The sequence below is a fragment of the Haematobia irritans genome, chromosome 2 (assembly GCF_050003625.1).
Source record: "Haematobia irritans isolate KBUSLIRL chromosome 2, ASM5000362v1, whole genome shotgun sequence".
NCBI lineage: Eukaryota > Metazoa > Arthropoda > Insecta > Diptera > Muscidae > Haematobia > Haematobia irritans.
This window is the reverse complement of record NC_134398.1, coordinates 173,068,162-173,088,710: the sequence shown is the minus strand read 5'-3', so window position 1 is coordinate 173,088,710 and position 20,549 is coordinate 173,068,162. Positions and strand designations below refer to the sequence as shown.

General features: G+C 34.9%; 1 protein-coding gene across 1 annotated transcript in view; it reads right to left on the bottom strand.

The window, feature by feature from the left end:
• Positions 1–8,172: 8,172 nt before the first annotated feature.
• galectin overlaps positions 8,173–20,549 on the bottom strand; it is a 43,162-nt gene continuing 30,785 nt past the window's right edge. Inside the window, exons 3-7 of the mRNA XM_075294936.1 lie at positions 15,854–15,969; positions 10,947–11,943; positions 10,863–10,888; positions 8,939–9,545; positions 8,173–8,870 (exon numbers count right to left, since the gene is read on the bottom strand). Of these exons, the coding sequence (XP_075151051.1) occupies positions 9,017–9,545; positions 10,863–10,888; positions 10,947–11,943; positions 15,854–15,969 (1,668 nt within the window). The 3' untranslated portion in view covers positions 8,173–8,870; positions 8,939–9,016. The remainder of the gene's footprint in view (positions 8,871–8,938; positions 9,546–10,862; positions 10,889–10,946; positions 11,944–15,853; positions 15,970–20,549) is intronic.

The following is a 20,549-nucleotide window of genomic DNA, read 5'->3' as shown; positions in this document are numbered from 1 at the left end:
TCGGCCAGGACGAATCTTATGTACCCTCCACCATGGATTGTGTAGAAACTTATACGAAAGACTGTCATCCACAATCGAATTAATTGGGTTGTGGTATCTTAAAACTTCTTAACATCGTTTTCTAAATTGTTAGTTAGTCCATACACGCTCACAAAAAATCGCTTCTGTAACATATACTCCCAAACATATTTTGCTTCAAGCATATACATTTTTGGGTATTGCCCAAACATTTATATGTTTGATCTCTTCCAATATATAATATGTTTGAAAGCATATTGGTCTAAACAATATATGTTTGGGTAGTCTAAGTTCCAAACATTTTGTATTTTTGCATCCAAATTCAATAATGTTGTCTTCCAAAAAACAATATGTTATTATGTGAACATATAATATGTTTGGAAGCATTTTGCATCCAAAAATATTATATGCTTAAAAAAAATCTCCCAAACAATATTGTGCTCAAAATTTTATTTATTTATTTATATATTTACAATCATAATGAATTATGAAAATAAACAGGTAATATAGGTGCTAACAACATAGGTTTTCGACCTGAATGCTCAAAATTTTGTTTCTGCCTAATTGTATATTCCCTTCACATCTCACTTCCACGAGATTTTTTAGTTCTTCGCACCTTTTTCTGTAATACAAACATTGTAGAAGAAATTATTCAATTTTATGATTTTTTTATTTTAATTTTACCTTTTGCCGGACGGGGATTCGAACAGCGGACCACACAGTTTGTAAGGAACAAAGAAGTAGCTGATCAATTGCCCAAGGAAAAATAAAATGTTAATTTTGTAAAAACAAGCAACAACCACCAACTTAATTCAATATCGCTCCCTGTTAAATAGCGCTCCAAGCTACTAAACACATATATGTTTATAGGCTATTTCTAAATTAATATATGTTTGCATCCAAGCATATTATATTTACAAACATTTTATGTCCCAAACATAATATGTTCTAACATATTAACATATATGTCCCAAACATGTTATGCTAGTTTATGAACATTATATGCTTGCAATCAAAAATATTGTGTTTAAAAATTTGTATTCCAAACATATAATGTTTATAGCCAAACATATGAAAAACAGTCTTTTTCATCCGTGTACGTGGTATATATTTGACAAAAAAATTATGTATAGGTAAGTCTACAAATAATTACGAATCGATATGGATTTTTGCACGGTACGTAGAGAGCCAGAATTGAAATATGGGGGTCGCTTATATGTGGGCTATATACAATTATGAACTTGATATGGACCAATTTTTGTGTGATTGGGGATCGATTTATCTGAGGGCTATATATAACTATAGATCGATATGGACCTAGTTAGGCATAGTTGTTAACGGCCATATACGAGCACAATGTACCAAATTTCAACTGACTCGGATTAAATTTGCTCCTCCAAGTGGCTCCAAAACCAAATCACGGGATCGGCTTATAGGGGGGCTGTATATGATTATCGACTGATATGGACCACTTTTGGCATGGTTGTTAAATATCATATATTACCACCACGTACCAAATTTCAATCAGATCGGATGAATGTTGCTTCTCCGAAAGGCACCCGGGGTCAAATCTGGGGATCGGTTTATATGGGGGCTATATATAATTATGGACTGATATGAACCAATTCCTGCATGGTTTTTAGATACCATATTACTAATATAATGTACCAAATTTCAACCGGATCGGATGAATTTTGCTCCTCTAAGAGGCTTCGGAGGTCAAATCTGGGGATCGGTTTATATGGGGGCTACATATAATTATGGACCGATATGGACCAATTTTGGCATGGTTGTTACAGACCATATACTAACACCACGTACCAAATTTCAACCGGATCGGATGAATTTTGCTCCTCTAAGAGGCTTCGGAGGTCAAATCTGGGGATCGGTTTATATGGGGGCTACATATAATTATGGACCGATATGGACCAATTTTGGCATGGTTGTTACAGACCATATACTAACACCACGGGAATTTGACGGCTCTTCTGGGAATCCCCAAGACGTCACAAACAGTCGTATATGATATCTAAAACTCGTCGCAAAAGTTCCATCACTATTGAGAAGTTGTACCACACCAAGTTACTACAAAAAAGCATCGCATTAGTGAAATTATTAGGTGTCTTTTTAGATACATTTAGAACGACGCTAATAGGAGCCCCTTCAAACTGTTAGACAAAGTGAATTTTAATGCGTTCTACAGAATGTGAGTTTATCCGGACGGAATGTCTGTGTTTGTAAAGAATCTTACAATGTGTCCAATTGATTTTCGGCCATGACTAAATAATCGGTAAATGTGTTATCGATCCCATAAACATGCAGCATTATCGATCCATAAACATGCCTTCGGACTTAATTTATAATGTGGCCAATATAGGGGATACGTACGACACGAGCACTGTAGTCCGGATAAACTTACGAGTCTGTGGTAGCGATGAGGATGAAATGGAACTTTGAAATGCTGGCAAGGTATCTACTTTTATATTTTTGTACTTCGGGGTCTAACGAACAATAAATTATAAAATTTTAAGGTTATAAATTTTTTCCAAAGTATATTTTGAAAACCAAAATACTTACAAGCTCTCAAATACACACAAAAAAATTTCACGAAAAATTTTCCAATTAAAATTTAATTGAGTTTTAAAAAATATTCAATTAAAAATTTAATTGATTCAACAAATTTTTTAATTGAAACAAAAATCAATCACAAAAATAATAGTATCAATTAATCTTTTAATTGGATCAATTAACTCTTTAATTGACCTTCAATTATTTTCTTTAATTGATACTATCATTTCTGTGATTGAAGACATTCCAATTAAAAATTAATTAGATCAATTAATTTCGTGATTGAATCAGAAAAAAAAAAATTTTTGTGTGTACGTTCAGCAAAAATTTTGTTTGCTGTTATGCCTCAATTTGATAAATACTCAGATTTTTGGGTAAGTACTATAGATATTCATAAAATATTTTTTTAATTGTGTTACAATAGCTCCGAAGTTGACATTTTTATTTGTTTCAGCCAAACTAAAACATGTTTAATGTAATCGAGCTTAAAAAATAGCAGACAATGTTTACTATTTCAGCAAACATTGATTGCTTTCCCTCAAAATCTTCCTTACCGTTTTCCCACACTTTGCTTGGACTCAAAGAAGTTGAGTTACTTTCGAGTCAAACACACGGCTACTGCGATCTGATGAGGATGTGAAAATCCGAAAGAGCTCCGAACCATTTTGGCCAACATTTTTATATTTCCACAACACCATGAAATCAGTTATGAAAGGCCATCGTGGTGCAATGAATTCAATCCTAATTTCGACCGGGCACCAAAAAGTGTCAAGCGTTGGATTATACCCTCTCAGTAAAGCTGGTGCCGCTTCGAAGAGTTTCAAAACCTTTCGGACTCGACTATAATAAGAACTATTGAGCTAAATATAGAATGCTGCATCACTCATTGATAAGAGAGAAGTGGTATCACTGAATATTCAACATAAATTATACTAATGGCCATTTCCTGTATACCGAACGAAAGCTTTCTTTCGTATTCCAAACGAAAGAAAATTGATTTTGCTTCCTCTACAGGGTGGCCCAAAAAGGACTGAAGGATTAAAAATAACTGTATTTTTTGTTTTTATATGTATGCGCAGTTGCCCCATCTTCCTGGAACCATATGTTTTGATTATTCTCAACATGTGGACGCAAAAAATTGTCTATCATAGTCCTATACAGAGCCCCGTTAACCGTTTCTGGGCGACCCTCCACATCTTCGAAAAAATATGGACCGATAATTTTATCAGCCATAACACCGCACCAAACAGTACATCTGGCGGGGTGTAATTCACGCTGATGTAATGCCCTAGGATTGTGAGTGCCCCAAAATCTACAATTTTGTTTGTTTACATAGCATTTTAAGTGGAAATGAGCTTCATTGCTCATTACAAGATTGTTTAAAAAGTTATCATTTTCTCTGGCTTCCAGAAGAATAAAAAAATTTAATGATTTTGACGCGTTGATGCACATCATATGTAGCCATGATTTATCTCCAAAAACCAGTAAATAACCTGCAAAAGACAAAAAAAATATTAAAAACAAAAAAGATAAAACCATTTTTAATTCATCAGTCTTTTTTGGGCCACCCTGTATTTCGAAAGTCTTTTGTATACATCTTCTTGTAATTTTATAATTGTTAGAGCTGATAGACTTACCAAAATATTAAGGCCCTGTTTGGTCACCTGAACTTTTCACAGGCCCTGAAAAATGTATTATCTTGGATTGTTTTTCTATTTAAATTTTGATACAGCCCTCATGTATTCAATGTTCTTTCTTATATTCTCCCTTTTCAAAGAAAATCACATAAATTCTTCTCTGCTCTGGCATCACGATTTGTTTTTTATAGTTTTATTTTGCGATAAAAATTTACAATCATTAGAAAAAAATTGCACTTTTTTCTTACAAAGATTAATGTTGTATGTCTTGCTATATGCTGTTTGTTTAAAGTTTTATTTAGTAAGGGATTTGTTTTGTTATATATTATTATTTTTGTTTTTAACAATTAATTTTTCCAAATGTTTTTCTTTTTGGGTATATTGGACTCTTCGGATTCGAAACTTAAAAATAAATCTCATATTAAAATGGTAAAATTAACACATACATTCATACATATTTATGAGAGTATACATTTTTCTTTTATTATTATTTTTTTATTTTGTTATATACTTATATTTTTATAAAAAAAGTTATAACATTGGAATATTATATAATACATATCAAAAAAACTAACCGATAGAAAAAAAATTAATAATCTAAAATTTGTGTGTTAAAAAAATAACGCTGCTACTGTTGTTCTTGTAACAATTTCTACAGACCGTGGACTGAAGAAGAAATAGGCCAAGCATTTTTTAAAAAGATTTTCTCTTTATTATTACTATTATTTATTTATTTATTTATTTATTTATTTATTAATGTATTAGTTTATTTTTTTTTTAATTCTTGTGTTATATTTAAATTTTATTTTGTTTGATTTAGTTTAAAAATTAAATTGAGTTTGGAAAACAAACAAAACAAGGTTTCTATTAAAAACAAAGCGTATTCCAATTGGAATTCAATTCCACCATTATAAAATAATTCCCAGGTAGTTGCAATATTACAAAAAAAAAACAAATTCAAGTACATCCAAATGTCGTTTTGTTTACAAATTTAATGTTAGTAACAAGACATATTTTGTATTTTTTGACAGTTGAATGTACTCAGCTGACAGTGATGTAGTATCTTTAGTAGTTTTATCATAAATTCCACATAGAAAACATGTTGGCTTTTCGTTTCACTCACCAAATTAATTTATGAAATAATTCAAATTTTAATTTAAATTTCTTCAATCATGGAAATGATAATACCAATCAATGACGCCAATTTCAAAAATCTATGATGTGTTTTCTGTGCACAGCACAATGAGTAGAGACTCAGCAAAAATGGAGCACTATTTCAGCATGATTGTAAGGGAGAGAGGCAGTACCAACTGCATACAATACAACCGAATCAGCGCAAATTTTTGTGGGCGATGTCCCGATTTAGAGCAGCTTCTACATACCGCTGATATAATTGCTCATTTTAATAGAAATATTGTCAGAAGTGATATATAATCTTGAGTATAGCATTGTTGGCGTGAAGGAAAGCAGCACTACCGTTCAAGCATCTATACTTCATGAATTGGTTGCAATAACGTAAACGAATGGTCATAAACTAGTTTGATTACTCGTTTATATTATTGCCACCGATTCATGCAGTGTGGATGCACTTATTGTATACCAAAAAGCGAAACTAAACTCTTACTGCTGAAGATGGTCTGTCGTAAATCTTAAGAATTCTAACATACATTTACGACGCATGTTTTATTATATGTCACATTTACGACATATTTTACGTTGCAGAAAAAAGTCGTAAAACTTCGTAAAAGACTAATTCTTTGACAATATAAGAATTGTTTATGGTATATACTTATTAGAAACATTTATTTCATACTTTTCTTTTTTATGAATGTATTTTCGTTATAGAATAAAGAGTAAAAAATGGTAATATCAGCCTACTATATAGAAATAGACAAAGGCAAACTTTGTGCCAAATTTCATAGACGAGCTATTTCCAGTTTCATTTCACATAATCATATGAAAATCGGGGTTATAATAAATAAATCTAAATTACCGTGATAATTTTAATTACCAATTTTGTCCACAACAATTTTACAATTTCAATAAGTGGAAGCCAATGTTTTTTTTCGGGAAAAATTGCAAATTACTTTTGAGTAATAATTTCCAAAAATTTTAAATCAAATCTAAGAACGTTTTAAACGTTTACAACTTTTTGACAGTAGAAAACCAAACAACATATAGTGGGTATCAAAATAAAGTCTACAATGTGTTTCTTTTAAAACGAAAAGTTTTGGTATAAAATTATTACTTTTGATTTTTAGATTTAAGTAGAAATTTAAACACTCTTTTGGTAAATCAAAAATTCTCAATATAAACGCTAAAGAAAAGGCATTTGAAGCAAGTGATTGTGTACACCTTATGATGACGCTCTTTTGGTTAACAAATGCATGTTTGGGACATCCTACACTGAAAAAAATATTGTCGTGAGGTCAAAGATTTCATGTCTTTAAAATACGAATACAAATTTTGCTTATCATAGAAGACGCATTTTTCTAAAATAAAGTTATTTTCCTTGTCCAAAAGTCGATAAACTTTTCAATGAAGTCGTATTGTCCTTATAATTAAGTGATTTGACTTAAAAATGGGTATCTTAACATGAAAGAAAAAATTTATAGGCTAAGGTCAACTTGACTTTAATAATTCAGAAAAATTCTTTAAATTTAATGAAATTGTCTTTAAATTTGTTGTCTTTTTGCATCTTGACTACAAAGCAAAAAATCGTTCAAATATAGGACATGTTTTTCAAAACTTTATTTTAAAGAAGTTTTTTACTTGAAACATAGCATAATTTCTACTGGAAGTCGAGTCTTAAGTTGAAAAATAAAGTTGTCGTTAACTCGTTTTTAAAGGACTTTGATAGCATATGAAGAAAAAAAGATGAGAAAGCAAAAAATTAAAATTTGCTTCCTAGAAGCAAGTACACAAAACCCAAATTTAAAAGAGAATTGTGTCTTAAAAGTATCCTTACTTGTATTTTCCGCTTCTTTGGCTCGGAATCAATACCAAATTTTTTAAAGTAAAGACAAAATCTTTGGAACCGAGTATGTTTTTTTTTCAGTGTAATCTAACGAATGCATTCGTTTCGTTAAGAGAAATTGGGCGTAAGAATGTCGACTTCTGAACAAAGAATAAATCCCTAAGTTGGCTGTAGCTTTAAAATAGGGACCAAAAGTCCACTCTAGCAAAGATGGAATGGAATTTAAAAGTCATTATGTACACTTTATGATGATGCTCTCTGTACAGGACTGGAAAGTCGAAATTAGATGATTTGTCTCAATAAATTCAGCTGATTTAGATATACGAATATAAGAAATGCAGTCGTTTCGTATATGAGAAATTGGGCGTAAAATTTTCGACTACTGAAAAATTAAAAGAATAAAGCCCTAAGTTGGCTGTAGCTTTAAAATAAGGACCGAAAGTCCACTCTAGCATAGATGGAAAGGCATTTGAACCCATAATTTGGGTTCTCAATCATTGCACCACTTGGATTGCAGTCGACTTTCAGATGAGTAATGAAAAATCTTACAAAAAAATTAAAAGTACATAATAATATACAGTGGGATTCAAAATAAAGTATACAATGTTTAAAAAAAATTGATTTTTATTTTTGATTTTTAACTTAAAGTAGAGAGGTAAATCAAAAATTCTTTAATAAAATCTTCAACATAAAGGCTGAAATAAAAAAGGTATTTGAAGCAAGCATATCATATTCCATATATTGGGCATAAAATATCTATAAGTGGAGATCGAAGATTTTTTTTATCGCTAATGAGCTCCTTGCGTATTCTCCTTGATCTTTAAAATCAACTTTTTATGCTGAAGAAAATTATCTAGGCGATTTTCATTTAAATAGTGGTTATCAGCTTTAATAATGTTTGGCTATCCTTGGAATTCTAATTGAATTCAAACAAAATTATTTTTAAACTGCAAACAAAAAAATAAATAAAAATTTATCTTTAAATGCTTAACCTGTTTCTCTTTTCGTTTTATTTTTGTGATCTCATTACACAACAAAATATGAGCAATTAGTATAGAAGATAGAAAGAAGATGATAGAGTTTACAAGAACTATAGATAGATAGGTATATATAATAAGAGTTAGTACATGGTTTGTGGTATTGTATTAGAATGGTAATAAATATAACTGCGCTCTTATCTTTATCTGCTTTTCATCATTTGTTTTTTTTTTGCGTTTTTTTGTTACGACAAACATTTCATAGAAGTAAATTTATTGTCTATTCTCTTTTGGGAAAATTGGGATTTTTTCATCAATTTTTTTTTTCTTTTTAAAAATAATTTGATTCAATTTGGTTTTCATCATATAAAGGGTATAGATTGTATAGGTTTTTTGATCCTGAATCTTTGGGGAATAAGCCAATTTTAGATTGTTTGATTAACACGAAATGTTAAGCCTAGAAAACTAAATAACAAAACGTAAACATTTTAGAAAATAAACGAAATTAAAATTCTTTCAAGGAAAAACACTTGAAAACACATTGAATTCAAACAGGTTTCAAACATATATATATATAGTATGCGTTCTGCTCGATCGTTTGTTTTTCGAGTACAGGAATACAGGGATGTTTGTCTTGAGTTTTGTCTTAGGCTAAGCCAGTCTATCAACCATTATAGAAAAATTTAAAGCAAACTGCAAAAAAACGAAAGAAAAAATCCATTATTAAAATTTCTATACTTTCAAAAATCATCTCTACTTACTGCATTACAGCTCTTTTTAAACTCCGCTCCAGTAACCAAACATTTTCAAATTGTCATCACATCTATTGCGACATCAACTTATACGGATTTGGTATAAGGTTCCAAGGCTACATCGAAAAGTTTTATATCACCCTGTATATAGATTGTATCAATGGTTTTGGGACTAACACGAAACTTATATTCCGTTAATAGCTGATGATTAACATAAATCTTAAAGGAATCCTGTGCATGGACAATGGCCAAACTAAATGGTTTGCCTGGTAAGAATTTCGTTTCTAAATCGGATTTTTCCTCTTGACCCCAATTACCATCGATCCATGAATTACGTATAACTGTGGCCCGGCCTATGGCTCCCGATGTCTGTTTGGTAAAGCGTGGATTTAAATGCAATGCTACGATGGGATGTGGCCAACAATTGTGACCCGACTGCATATTAATGTAAAACGATTGTGGCAGTAGCCGTACTCGTCCCTCCACCTTCAAGGCTCGACCCAATTGGAATGAGTTCAGTGGTATGGTACCATAATAGGGTAACTTAATTTCATCTATTGCTAAAATTTTAGGTTCATATTCGATATCTCCATTGGCTTTTCGATATCTCCTGTAGCTTTAAAATAAGGACCGAAAGTCCACTCTAGCATAGATGGAAAGGCATTTGAACCCATAATTTGGGTTCTCAATCATTGCACCACTTGGATTGCAGTCGACTTTCAGATGAGTAATGAAAAATCTTACAAAAAAATTAAAAGTACATAATAATATACAGTGGGATTCAAAATAAAGTATACAATGTTTAAAAAAAATTGATTTTTATTTTTGATTTTTAACTTAAAGTAGAGAGGTAAATCAAAAATTCTTTAATAAAATCTTCAACATAAAGGCTGAAATAAAAAAGGTATTTGAAGCAAGCATATCATATTCCATATATTGGGCATAAAATATCTATAAGTGGAGATCGAAGATTTTTTTTATCGCTAATGAGCTCCTTGCGTATTCTCCTTGATCTTTAAAATCAACTTTTTATGCTGAAGAAAATTATCTAGGCGATTTTCATTTAAATAGTGGTTATCAGCTTTAATAATGTTTGGCTATCCTTGGAATTCTAATTGAATTCAAACAAAATTATTTTTAAACTGCAAACAAAAAAATAAATAAAAATTTATCTTTAAATGCTTAACCTGTTTCTCTTTTCGTTTTATTTTTGTGATCTCATTACACAACAAAATATGAGCAATTAGTATAGAAGATAGAAAGAAGATGATAGAGTTTACAAGAACTATAGATAGATAGGTATATATAATAAGAGTTAGTACATGGTTTGTGGTATTGTATTAGAATGGTAATAAATATAACTGCGCTCTTATCTTTATCTGCTTTTCATCATTTGTTTTTTTTTTGCGTTTTTTTGTTACGACAAACATTTCATAGAAGTAAATTTATTGTCTATTCTCTTTTGGGAAAATTGGGATTTTTTCATCAATTTTTTTTTTCTTTTTAAAAATAATTTGATTCAATTTGGTTTTCATCATATAAAGGGTATAGATTGTATAGGTTTTTTGATCCTGAATCTTTGGGGAATAAGCCAATTTTAGATTGTTTGATTAACACGAAATGTTAAGCCTAGAAAACTAAATAACAAAACGTAAACATTTTAGAAAATAAACGAAATTAAAATTCTTTCAAGGAAAAACACTTGAAAACACATTGAATTCAAACAGGTTTCAAACATATATATATATAGTATGCGTTCTGCTCGATCGTTTGTTTTTCGAGTACAGGAATACAGGGATGTTTGTCTTGAGTTTTGTCTTAGGCTAAGCCAGTCTATCAACCATTATAGAAAAATTTAAAGCAAACTGCAAAAAAACGAAAGAAAAAATCCATTATTAAAATTTCTATACTTTCAAAAATCATCTCTACTTACTGCATTACAGCTCTTTTTAAACTCCGCTCCAGTAACCAAACATTTTCAAATTGTCATCACATCTATTGCGACATCAACTTATACGGATTTGGTATAAGGTTCCAAGGCTACATCGAAAAGTTTTATATCACCCTGTATATAGATTGTATCAATGGTTTTGGGACTAACACGAAACTTATATTCCGTTAATAGCTGATGATTAACATAAATCTTAAAGGAATCCTGTGCATGGACAATGGCCAAACTAAATGGTTTGCCTGGTAAGAATTTCGTTTCTAAATCGGATTTTTCCTCTTGACCCCAATTACCATCGATCCATGAATTACGTATAACTGTGGCCCGGCCTATGGCTCCCGATGTCTGTTTGGTAAAGCGTGGATTTAAATGCAATGCTACGATGGGATGTGGCCAACAATTGTGACCCGACTGCATATTAATGTAAAACGATTGTGGCAGTAGCCGTACTCGTCCCTCCACCTTCAAGGCTCGACCCAATTGGAATGAGTTCAGTGGTATGGTACCATAATAGGGTAACTTAATTTCATCTATTGCTAAAATTTTAGGTTCATATTCGATATCTCCATTGGCCGTCTTGACCACACGCCATTGCGTTACAATTCTATCCTCTGTCTTTTCTTGTGTTGCCACTCTATCCGTTTCATCGATTGCAACATCTGGCAGTGTTGTGGATTCCCTCAAGGCACGACCCAAACGGACTTTTTGTGGTACAGATTCGGGCAATCTTTCGGGATATTGCTGTACTTCCATACGATCAACTGTTACATCTTCGATTTCACCCTTAACCTCAAGGGTTTGAACACTTTCGTAAGGCAGACGATGATAGAATTTACAAAAATGATAACCATTCACTGAGATCATATAACATTCATCGGTGAATAGAACTTGTACGGAAAACGGAGCCCCACGCCTTAGGCTGAAGGGCAATGCAGATGCTACCTCTTCTCGGCCCCATGCATTGCGAACTTTGGTATTGCGGACAATGTAATTCTGAGGTAGACGAGGATTTATGTGGAGTGCCACATCACGTGTGGCATTTTCAACGATGAAATTGATGGAAAACCTGCAAGAGAAAAGACATTGATTAAAACCAAAAGAAATCTTATCGAGGAATCAAGATAATATGCAATGGGATATAAATAAAGCAAAGCAAATGTGCTACCTCAAGTCCTACGGCGACCTACAAATCAATAGAACGTCTCTTAATAAACTTCACTCCTTCCATGGGAAATCCATCCATCACAATGGAGAAACCCATAGAACACCGCGCTTCTGTAGTCAATTCTGACATATCGGTTTAGCGTAGTCCTTGGTGATACATCAACAGCCATTAGTGAAGACAAAAAACGGTGCCCTAGGGATATCTGAAGCCAGGACTCAGCAAAAAAGGATGAGAGAAATGCTGCGTCGATGTGAGATGTGCGATGTGAGAAACGCTGCGTCTCGGCCCACATCACCATCTCAGTTTCAATTATTTCTTTCCGAGTCCCCAAGGGTTAATAAAACAATAACGCATACTATCCGAGACGACTACTTGAGATACCATAACGGTACTATGTAAGGTTATCAATATCATATGAAATTCAGAATGAATGGCCGAAATTTTGTCATTTACCTCAGGGGGTTCCTAATGGTAAATTCACTTTAGTTCTGCAGTGAAGGCAGTAGATGCAACATGGCATTTAGGGCTGTACCGGAGACAATAATAAATGCAATATAGCAAACCCGAAATTAGGAAGCTAAGAGCCTCTTACGACGTTTTCAGATATTATGCCCACTATACCTGAAGTTGGTATTTGCAATATAAGAGTAAGGACATCGGTTAATGTTTCAATAACTGCGTCTTATACCAAAGGCGATTTGTTGCACGATTTTTAAAGTCGCCCGGAGAGTAAGAACCCCAGAAACTCAAGCGCCATCTGAACCGCAGAAACACATACGACACCTGTAACTCAAAGCAGCATAACTCTCCTAGGATATATTGCTGTGTAGTTATTGTTATAACAGTTCATTATGTGATTTCATCAATTTTTTACGCTTTGGTACATCAGCTTATATCCAGATCAAGGAACACTGCGACAACGATAGGATGTATCCCGAGTGATCTAGTGGCGAGTTGGAAATGTGACGGTAATGTGGCCCTTGGTTACCAATGGAACACACGTCAGCTACGCTACTATCAATCACTGATAGGTATGAATTGAAACGTCTGCAATTGCCTGATCTTCGTTGAGCCAAAACTACCCTGATCTGACGCGGTAGGTCTCATTCTTCCGGTACTATGGACGGTGGTCGACCTCCTAGAACAGAATTAACCTCGTGGTTACAGATGGAACACACGTCACCTACGCTGATATCAATCACTGTTAGGCAGGAATTGAGGCGTCTGCACTTGCCTGATTTTAGTTTGGCCGAAACTACCCGGAGGTGTCGCGGGAGGTATCTTTCCCCCTGTGCTATGGGCGGTGATCAAGTTTCTAGAACAAAATTAACCTCGTGGCTACATATGGGACACCCGTCACCTACGCTGATATCAATCACTGTTAGGTAGGAATTGAGGCGTCTGCACTTGCCTGATTTTAGTTTGGCCGAAACTACCCGGATGTGCCGCGGGAGGTATCTTTCCCCCGGTACTATGGGCGGTGATCAAGTTTCTAGAACAGGATTAATCTTGTGGCTACTGATGGGACACATGTCACCGACGCTACTATCAATTACTGATATGTAGGAATTGATGCGACTGCACTTGTCTGATCTTAGTTTGGCCGAAACTATCCTGATGTGCAGCAGGAGGTCTCTTTCCTCTGAGAACAGATGAACCTTGTATCTTATCACCGATTCAGTAACAGTCTCCTCATGAATCCCGTTTAGACCTGTCTGCTATGCTGCATGATCTAGAGACTGATTTGTAGCGCTGAATCTCAGGCCTGTATGGTGGTGTTGAGGTATCCATACTGGCATGTTTAATTTGCCTCTGACTGCCACATTGCCTTTATGTAGTCAACAAGGTTTCTTTGCCCGCAACCCAAGTATTGCAGACAAGCTACTTGAGGACCTTGTCTCTTCAGCGGAGCTTATCACAAATTGCGGTGGCATGGCCATACGACTTGAAAAAGTGGTCGAATGTGACCCCTAGGCTAGGTGGCAGCCCGATGTATCAGGCTCACTTAGACTATTCAGTACATTGTGATACCACATTGGTGAACTTCTCTCTTATCACTGAGTGCTGCCCGATTCCATGTTAAGATCAATGACAAGAGACCTCCTTTTTATAGCCGAGACCGAACGGCGTTCCACATTGCAGTGACACCACTGCTTTGAAACCCTCAGAAATATCACCAGCATTACTGATGTGGGATAATACACTGCTGAAAAACTTTTTGGTGTTCGGTCGAATCAGGAATCGAACCCACGACCTTGTGTATGCAAGGCGGGCAAGCTAACCATTGCACCACGGTGGCTCCCGAAGAGGTTAATCGAACTTTGGTTTATAATATATATTCTTGTGAAGAAGTCCAGTATCTTATATTAGCAGACAAATTGGCGTTTGTTAACTACGGAATGTAAGCGCATCCGTTAGACCACGACCTTCTGAATACAAGGCGAGCATGCTAACCATTGCACCACGGTGACCCCTAGAATGGGCATTATTTCGTCTCAATCGAATCTGACATTCAATTGCATACGTATTTCTGCCGTCCTTATACTGGAAAGTGTGACCAAGGATTTGTTGGCGGATACTCTCCAAATGTCTAGCAGTGAAATAATTGGTAAGAAAGGTAGATGTTTAATCGATCCCATATGTCATCAGCAATGGGCCCATGATTGTACAATCGTCAGCATATGCACAATCTCAACGCTGCCAGGAGGGGCTGGAATAAAGGATAGATAGAAATTGAACAGTGCTGAGGATATCACCCCCACCTTGGGGAATTCCCAGTTTAGCTCTATGGGGTCCGCAGAGATAATTTAAAATTCAACGCTTGTTCCCTGCCGGTAGGAAAGTATTTTCATATCCTCGAAGAACCTGCCATGGTTGAGCATATCAAATTCCTTCGATAGATCTAAACTACTAATATGGTATATGCTGAAATGACATGCAATCGTCGTGCAATGTACTTTACGGAAAAATGTTTACGATTGGAAAATTCTCCACAAAATGGGGGAGGAGTAGTGCCTCCAATGTCTTGGCTACTAGCGAGAGAAGGGAGATCTCCCTGTACGATTTACCCTTACTCGAGACTTGTTGTGTATTATTTCTGTCTACCGCCGTTACCTCTATACTGTTTTGATTATTTGTTTTGTTTCCTAAATCACTCTACAATCCATCATTCTAATCGCCGCAATTAATTTGCTTCATTTTCGTACAGCCTAGTCCTAAACGGTGCTTAAAGTATCAATAGGATCTTATATATTTAGATTTTAAATACAAATCCATGATTAATATACACTAATAGAAAAACTGACGTTCCACAATCATGAACGGACGGTAACCAAATGAAACGGAAACGTTCACAAAATTCAAAACGGGTTCGTCCAAACGATATCGGCGACGGGCGTTCACGATTTCATGAAGGTCATTCATCTTTTTTAGGCCATGAAAAGTCTTAATATATACGTTAGATGTTGTTATGGCAACTCCGCCGGTGGTGCAATGTGCTGAGGCGCCTGTTAACGCGAACCAGTGCAGACAACACAGGTTCGAGTCGTGGTAGCGGAAATCATTTTTTTATTTGTTTATAAATTCGTAACCATTATGTTTTCAGACCATGAACACTGGTTGTGTTTTTTTTTTACAACGCATGGTTTTAATCGTTGCCAAATTGACACTGCCAGTGTTGATTCACTTTCATGAACGGATCGTTTTAAAATGAGCACGCCTTTCAAGATTTTTTTTATGAGTGTAGGTATGTTTATCTTGAAACTAAACACCGTTCCGTAAAAAAACTCCAAATTATATTCCATCAACTCACCTTTCACAATGTTTCTTTGTACGTCCTTTCACCGTAAAACTAATGCCCTCATGTAATCTGCCCAAGGATGGATTTTGATAGACCGGTTCATCGTCGCCATCTTGATAGAGAATAGTCTAAAAAGATACACAATAAATAAAATCAATTAATATATAAAACTACACAAGCAACACAATTTCTATGTTATTCTATTAATATTTAAATATTACAATTTTTCGCCTTTTTCTTCTGATGCGTTGACACCAGGATAGCATATTTTCAAATTTGTTAATGCATTTCTGTGCAGCTTGCTTCCGATAATGATTTTTATTAGTAAACACCTCGTTCTCTTGATTTATATAGTTATTGAATGAGATTAATTGACTTAAACACAAAGGTTCCAAATTAATTAACATTTTCAAAAATATAAGTCCTATTTTCTGTGAATATTGTAACTTATTTGGAGTGATTTAAAAAATTGACAATTGACAAAACTTTATTTTGTTTTGAGAACTCCAATTTGGATATAACAAGGAAAATGGTTAGTGTACCCTTTCCACCAACGGTAAAGTAAGACTGGGACTTTTTAAATATTGAAACAAGTTAGTCAACTGAATTTACAAATGAGTAGACCATGATTTTCCCTTTGGAGCGGGGTTATTGAATTTCTCCCAAACATTATCTGATAGCAACTGATAAGATACATGTAATACATTGGAATTGAATCTAAATCGGCGACCGATATAGAATTATTAATAAATGCATTGACCTTATATAAGGTTCGACGTCAAAATTCTACAATAAATAAAATCGGCGTTAAAGAATTCAGGTCAATGTACTATGCGTAATGCGGTGATGGGAATTTGTCTACTGATTATTTTTCCGTATTTATTTTTTTGAAGTAAAGGTCCGGAAGATAGGTCTGGGACTCATAAATTGTATTTTTGACTACATCTCGATTTCTACTATCATTCCACAGTCCACCTATTTTCAGTTGGAAGAAATTTGAAGATTTCTCTCCATGATGTGAGGCCTACAAGATAAAACGCCCTACCTCGACACCCCAGCGAATTGAGTAGATCTCGTTTTCTACTTCCATTCTACGCTGATCTGGTCTGTTCACATATTTCCATGTGGAAAAAATGTTGAGGGTTCTCAAGAGCATTTGTGGCTCATAACAGAAAATTTACAATAAATTGACTTTTTAGCGCATATGGTAAACTGGTATTGCGTTTTTTTGCATTGTAGACCTCTAGTTTATACTTCCATTCCATGCTAGTTTCCAATTTGAGGTTTCTCTGCAGGACGTGACAAAATAAACAATCACCCTTAGTCTTGAAGACGACGTCGCTTTTCGTCTGTCGCCACAAATTGGTATTCCGTTCGTCGATATATTCTTCTATCGACGAAAATCGGTATTCCTGGTGTCGCTTTTTGTCACCAATATAGTCGCTTTTTTGTCGCAGTTAAATTTACCAGCGACGAGTTTAGTGATTAATTTTTGAAGAAGTTTTTTTACACTTTATTGAACAATTGAAAAATAAATTCAAACAAGTATATACAGCCGTAAGTTCGGCCAGGCCGAATCTTATGTACCCTCCACCATGGATTGCGTAGAAACTTTTACGAAAGACTGTCATCCACAATCGAAATACTTGGGTTGTGGTATCTTAAAACTTCTTAACATCGTTTTCTAAATTGTGAGTTTGTCCATACGTGGTATATATTAGACACAAAAGTTATGTATAGTTAAGTCTACAAATAATTACGAGTCGATATGGACTTTTTGCGCGGTACGTAGAGAGCCAGAATTGAAATATGGGGGTCACTTATATGGGGGCTATATACAATTATAAACTTGATATGGACCAATTTTTGTGTGATTGGAAATCGATTTATCTGAGGGATATATATAACTATAGACCGATATGGACCTAGTTAGGCATGGTTGTTAACGACCATATACTAGCACAATGTACCAAATTTCAACTCACTCGGATGAAATTTGCTCCTCCAAGAGGCTCCAAAACCACATCACGGGATCGGTTTATATGGGGCTATATATGATTATGGACTGATATGGACCACTTTTGGCATGGTTGTTAAATATCATATATTACCACCACGTACCAAATTTCAACCGGATCGAGTGAATTGTGCTCTTCCAAGGGGCTCCGGAGGTCAAATCTGGGGATCGGTTTATATGGGGGCTATATATAATTATGGACCGATGTGACCAATTTATGGAACAATTTTTGCATGGTTGTTAGAGACCATATACTAGCACCATGTACCGAATTTCAGCCGGATCGGATGAAATTTGCTTCTCTTAGAGGCTCCGCAAGCCAAATCGGGGGATCAGTTTATATGGGGACTATATATAATTATGGACCGATGTGGACCAATTTTTGCATGGTTGTTAGAGACCATATACTAGCACCATGTACCGAATTTCAGCCGGATTGGATGAAATTTGCTTCTCTTAGAGGCCTCGCAAGCCAAATTTGAGGGTCCGTTTATATGGGCGCTATACGTAAAAGTTGCAATACCATCCGACCTACATCAATAACAACTACTTGTGCCAAGTTTCAAGTCGATAGCTTGTTTCGTTCGGAAGTTAGCGTGATTTCAACAGACGGACGGACGGACGGACATGCTCAGATCGACTCAGAATTTCACCACGACCCAGAATATATATACTTTATGGGGTCTTAGAGCAATATTTCGATGTGTTACAAGCGGAATGACAAAGTTAATATACCCCCCATCCTATGGTGGAGGGTATAAAAAGCCGATTAAATACGTATATAATTCAGTTTGACAACATTTTCTATAGAAATAAAATCGTGGTAAATTATTTTTGGCGATATGAACCAATTTTTGTGTGATTGACCAATAATTGCATGGTTGTTAGCGGTCATATACTAATGAATGTACCAAATTTCAACCGAATGGGATGAATTATGCTCCTCGAAGAACTCTGGGGATCAATTTATATGAAGGTTATATATAATTATAGACCGATAGGGACCAATGTTTGCATGGTTGTTAGAGACCATATACTAACACCATGTACCAAATTTCAACCGGATCGGATGAATTTTGCTCCTCCAAGAGGCTCCGGAGATCAAATCTGGGGATCGGTTTATATGGGGGCTACATATAGTAATTATGAACCGATATGGACTAATTGCATGGTTGTTAGAGAACATATACCAACACCATGCACCAAATTTCAGCCAGATCGGATGAAATTTGGTTCTCTTGGAGGCTCCGCAAGCCAAATCGGGGGATCGGTTTATATGGGGGCTATATATAATTATGGACCGATGTGGACCAATTTTTGCATGGTTGTTAGAGACCATATACTAACATTATGTACCAAATTTCAGGTGGATCGGATGAAATTTGCTTCTCTTAGAGGCTCCACAAGCCAAATCTGGGGATCGGTTTATATGGGGGCTATATATAAATATGGAACGATGTCGACCAATTTTGGCATGGTTGTTAGAGACCACCATGGTGCAATGGTTAGCATGCCCGCCTTGCATTCACAAGGTCGTGGGTATGATTCCTGCTACGACCGAACACCAAAAAGTTTTTCAGCGGTGGATTATCCCACCTCAGTAATGCTGGTGACATTTCTGAGGGTTTCAAAGCTTCTCTAAGTGGTTTCACTGGAATGTGGAACGCCGTTCGGAATCGGCTATAAAAAGGAGGTCCCTTGTCATTGAGCTTAACATGGAATCGGGCAGCACTCAGTGATAAGAGAGCAGTTCACCACTGTGGTATCACAATGGACTGAATAGTCCATTGCCACATAGGGCTGCCACATAACCTAACCTAACCTAGAAACCATATACTAACACCAGGTACCAAATTTCAGCCGGATCGGATGAAATTTGCTTCACTGAGAGGATTCGTAAGCCAAATTTGGGGGTCCGTTTATATAGGGGCTATACGTATAAGTGGACCGATATAGTCCATTTGCAATACCATCCGACCTTCATTAATAACAACTGCTTGTGCCAAGTTTCAAGTCGATAGCTTGTTTCGTTCGGAAGTTAGCGTGATTTCAACAGACGGACGGACGGACATGCTCAGAATTTCACCACGACCCAGAATATATGGGGGTCTTAGAGCAATATTTCGATGTGTTACAAACGGAATGACAAAGTTAATATACCCCCCATCCTATGGTGGAGGGTATAATGAGTATAATTTTTAATTAAAATATTAATTGATGCAATCAATTTTTTTATCAAACTAAAAACACTAAAGTGATTGTAAATACTTCCATTTTTAATTTAAATATTTATTGAGCTTTGCAACCAATATCAATTAAATTTATGATTGCATCAATTAAAAGATTAATTGAGTCTATCAATCAAAATCAATTAAATTTTTAATTGAATCAGTTAAAATATTAATTAATCGATTTATTTTATAATAACGTATTTGTTTATTTCTAATTATTACTGTGATTGATACTGTCATCAGATCAAGCCATTTCAATCAAAAGAAAAAAATCTTTGCCAATTTTCTAGAGCATAGCCTATTTTTTATATTTTTTAGTGAATATTTTATTGGGTATTTTTGTGAGGGATTTCAATTTAAATTGGGGATGAAAGGGTCTTTATTTGGTTATCACAATGGACTAAATAGTATAAGTGATCCTGAAAATAAAGCGGTATGCCACTTTAACCTTAATTTGGGG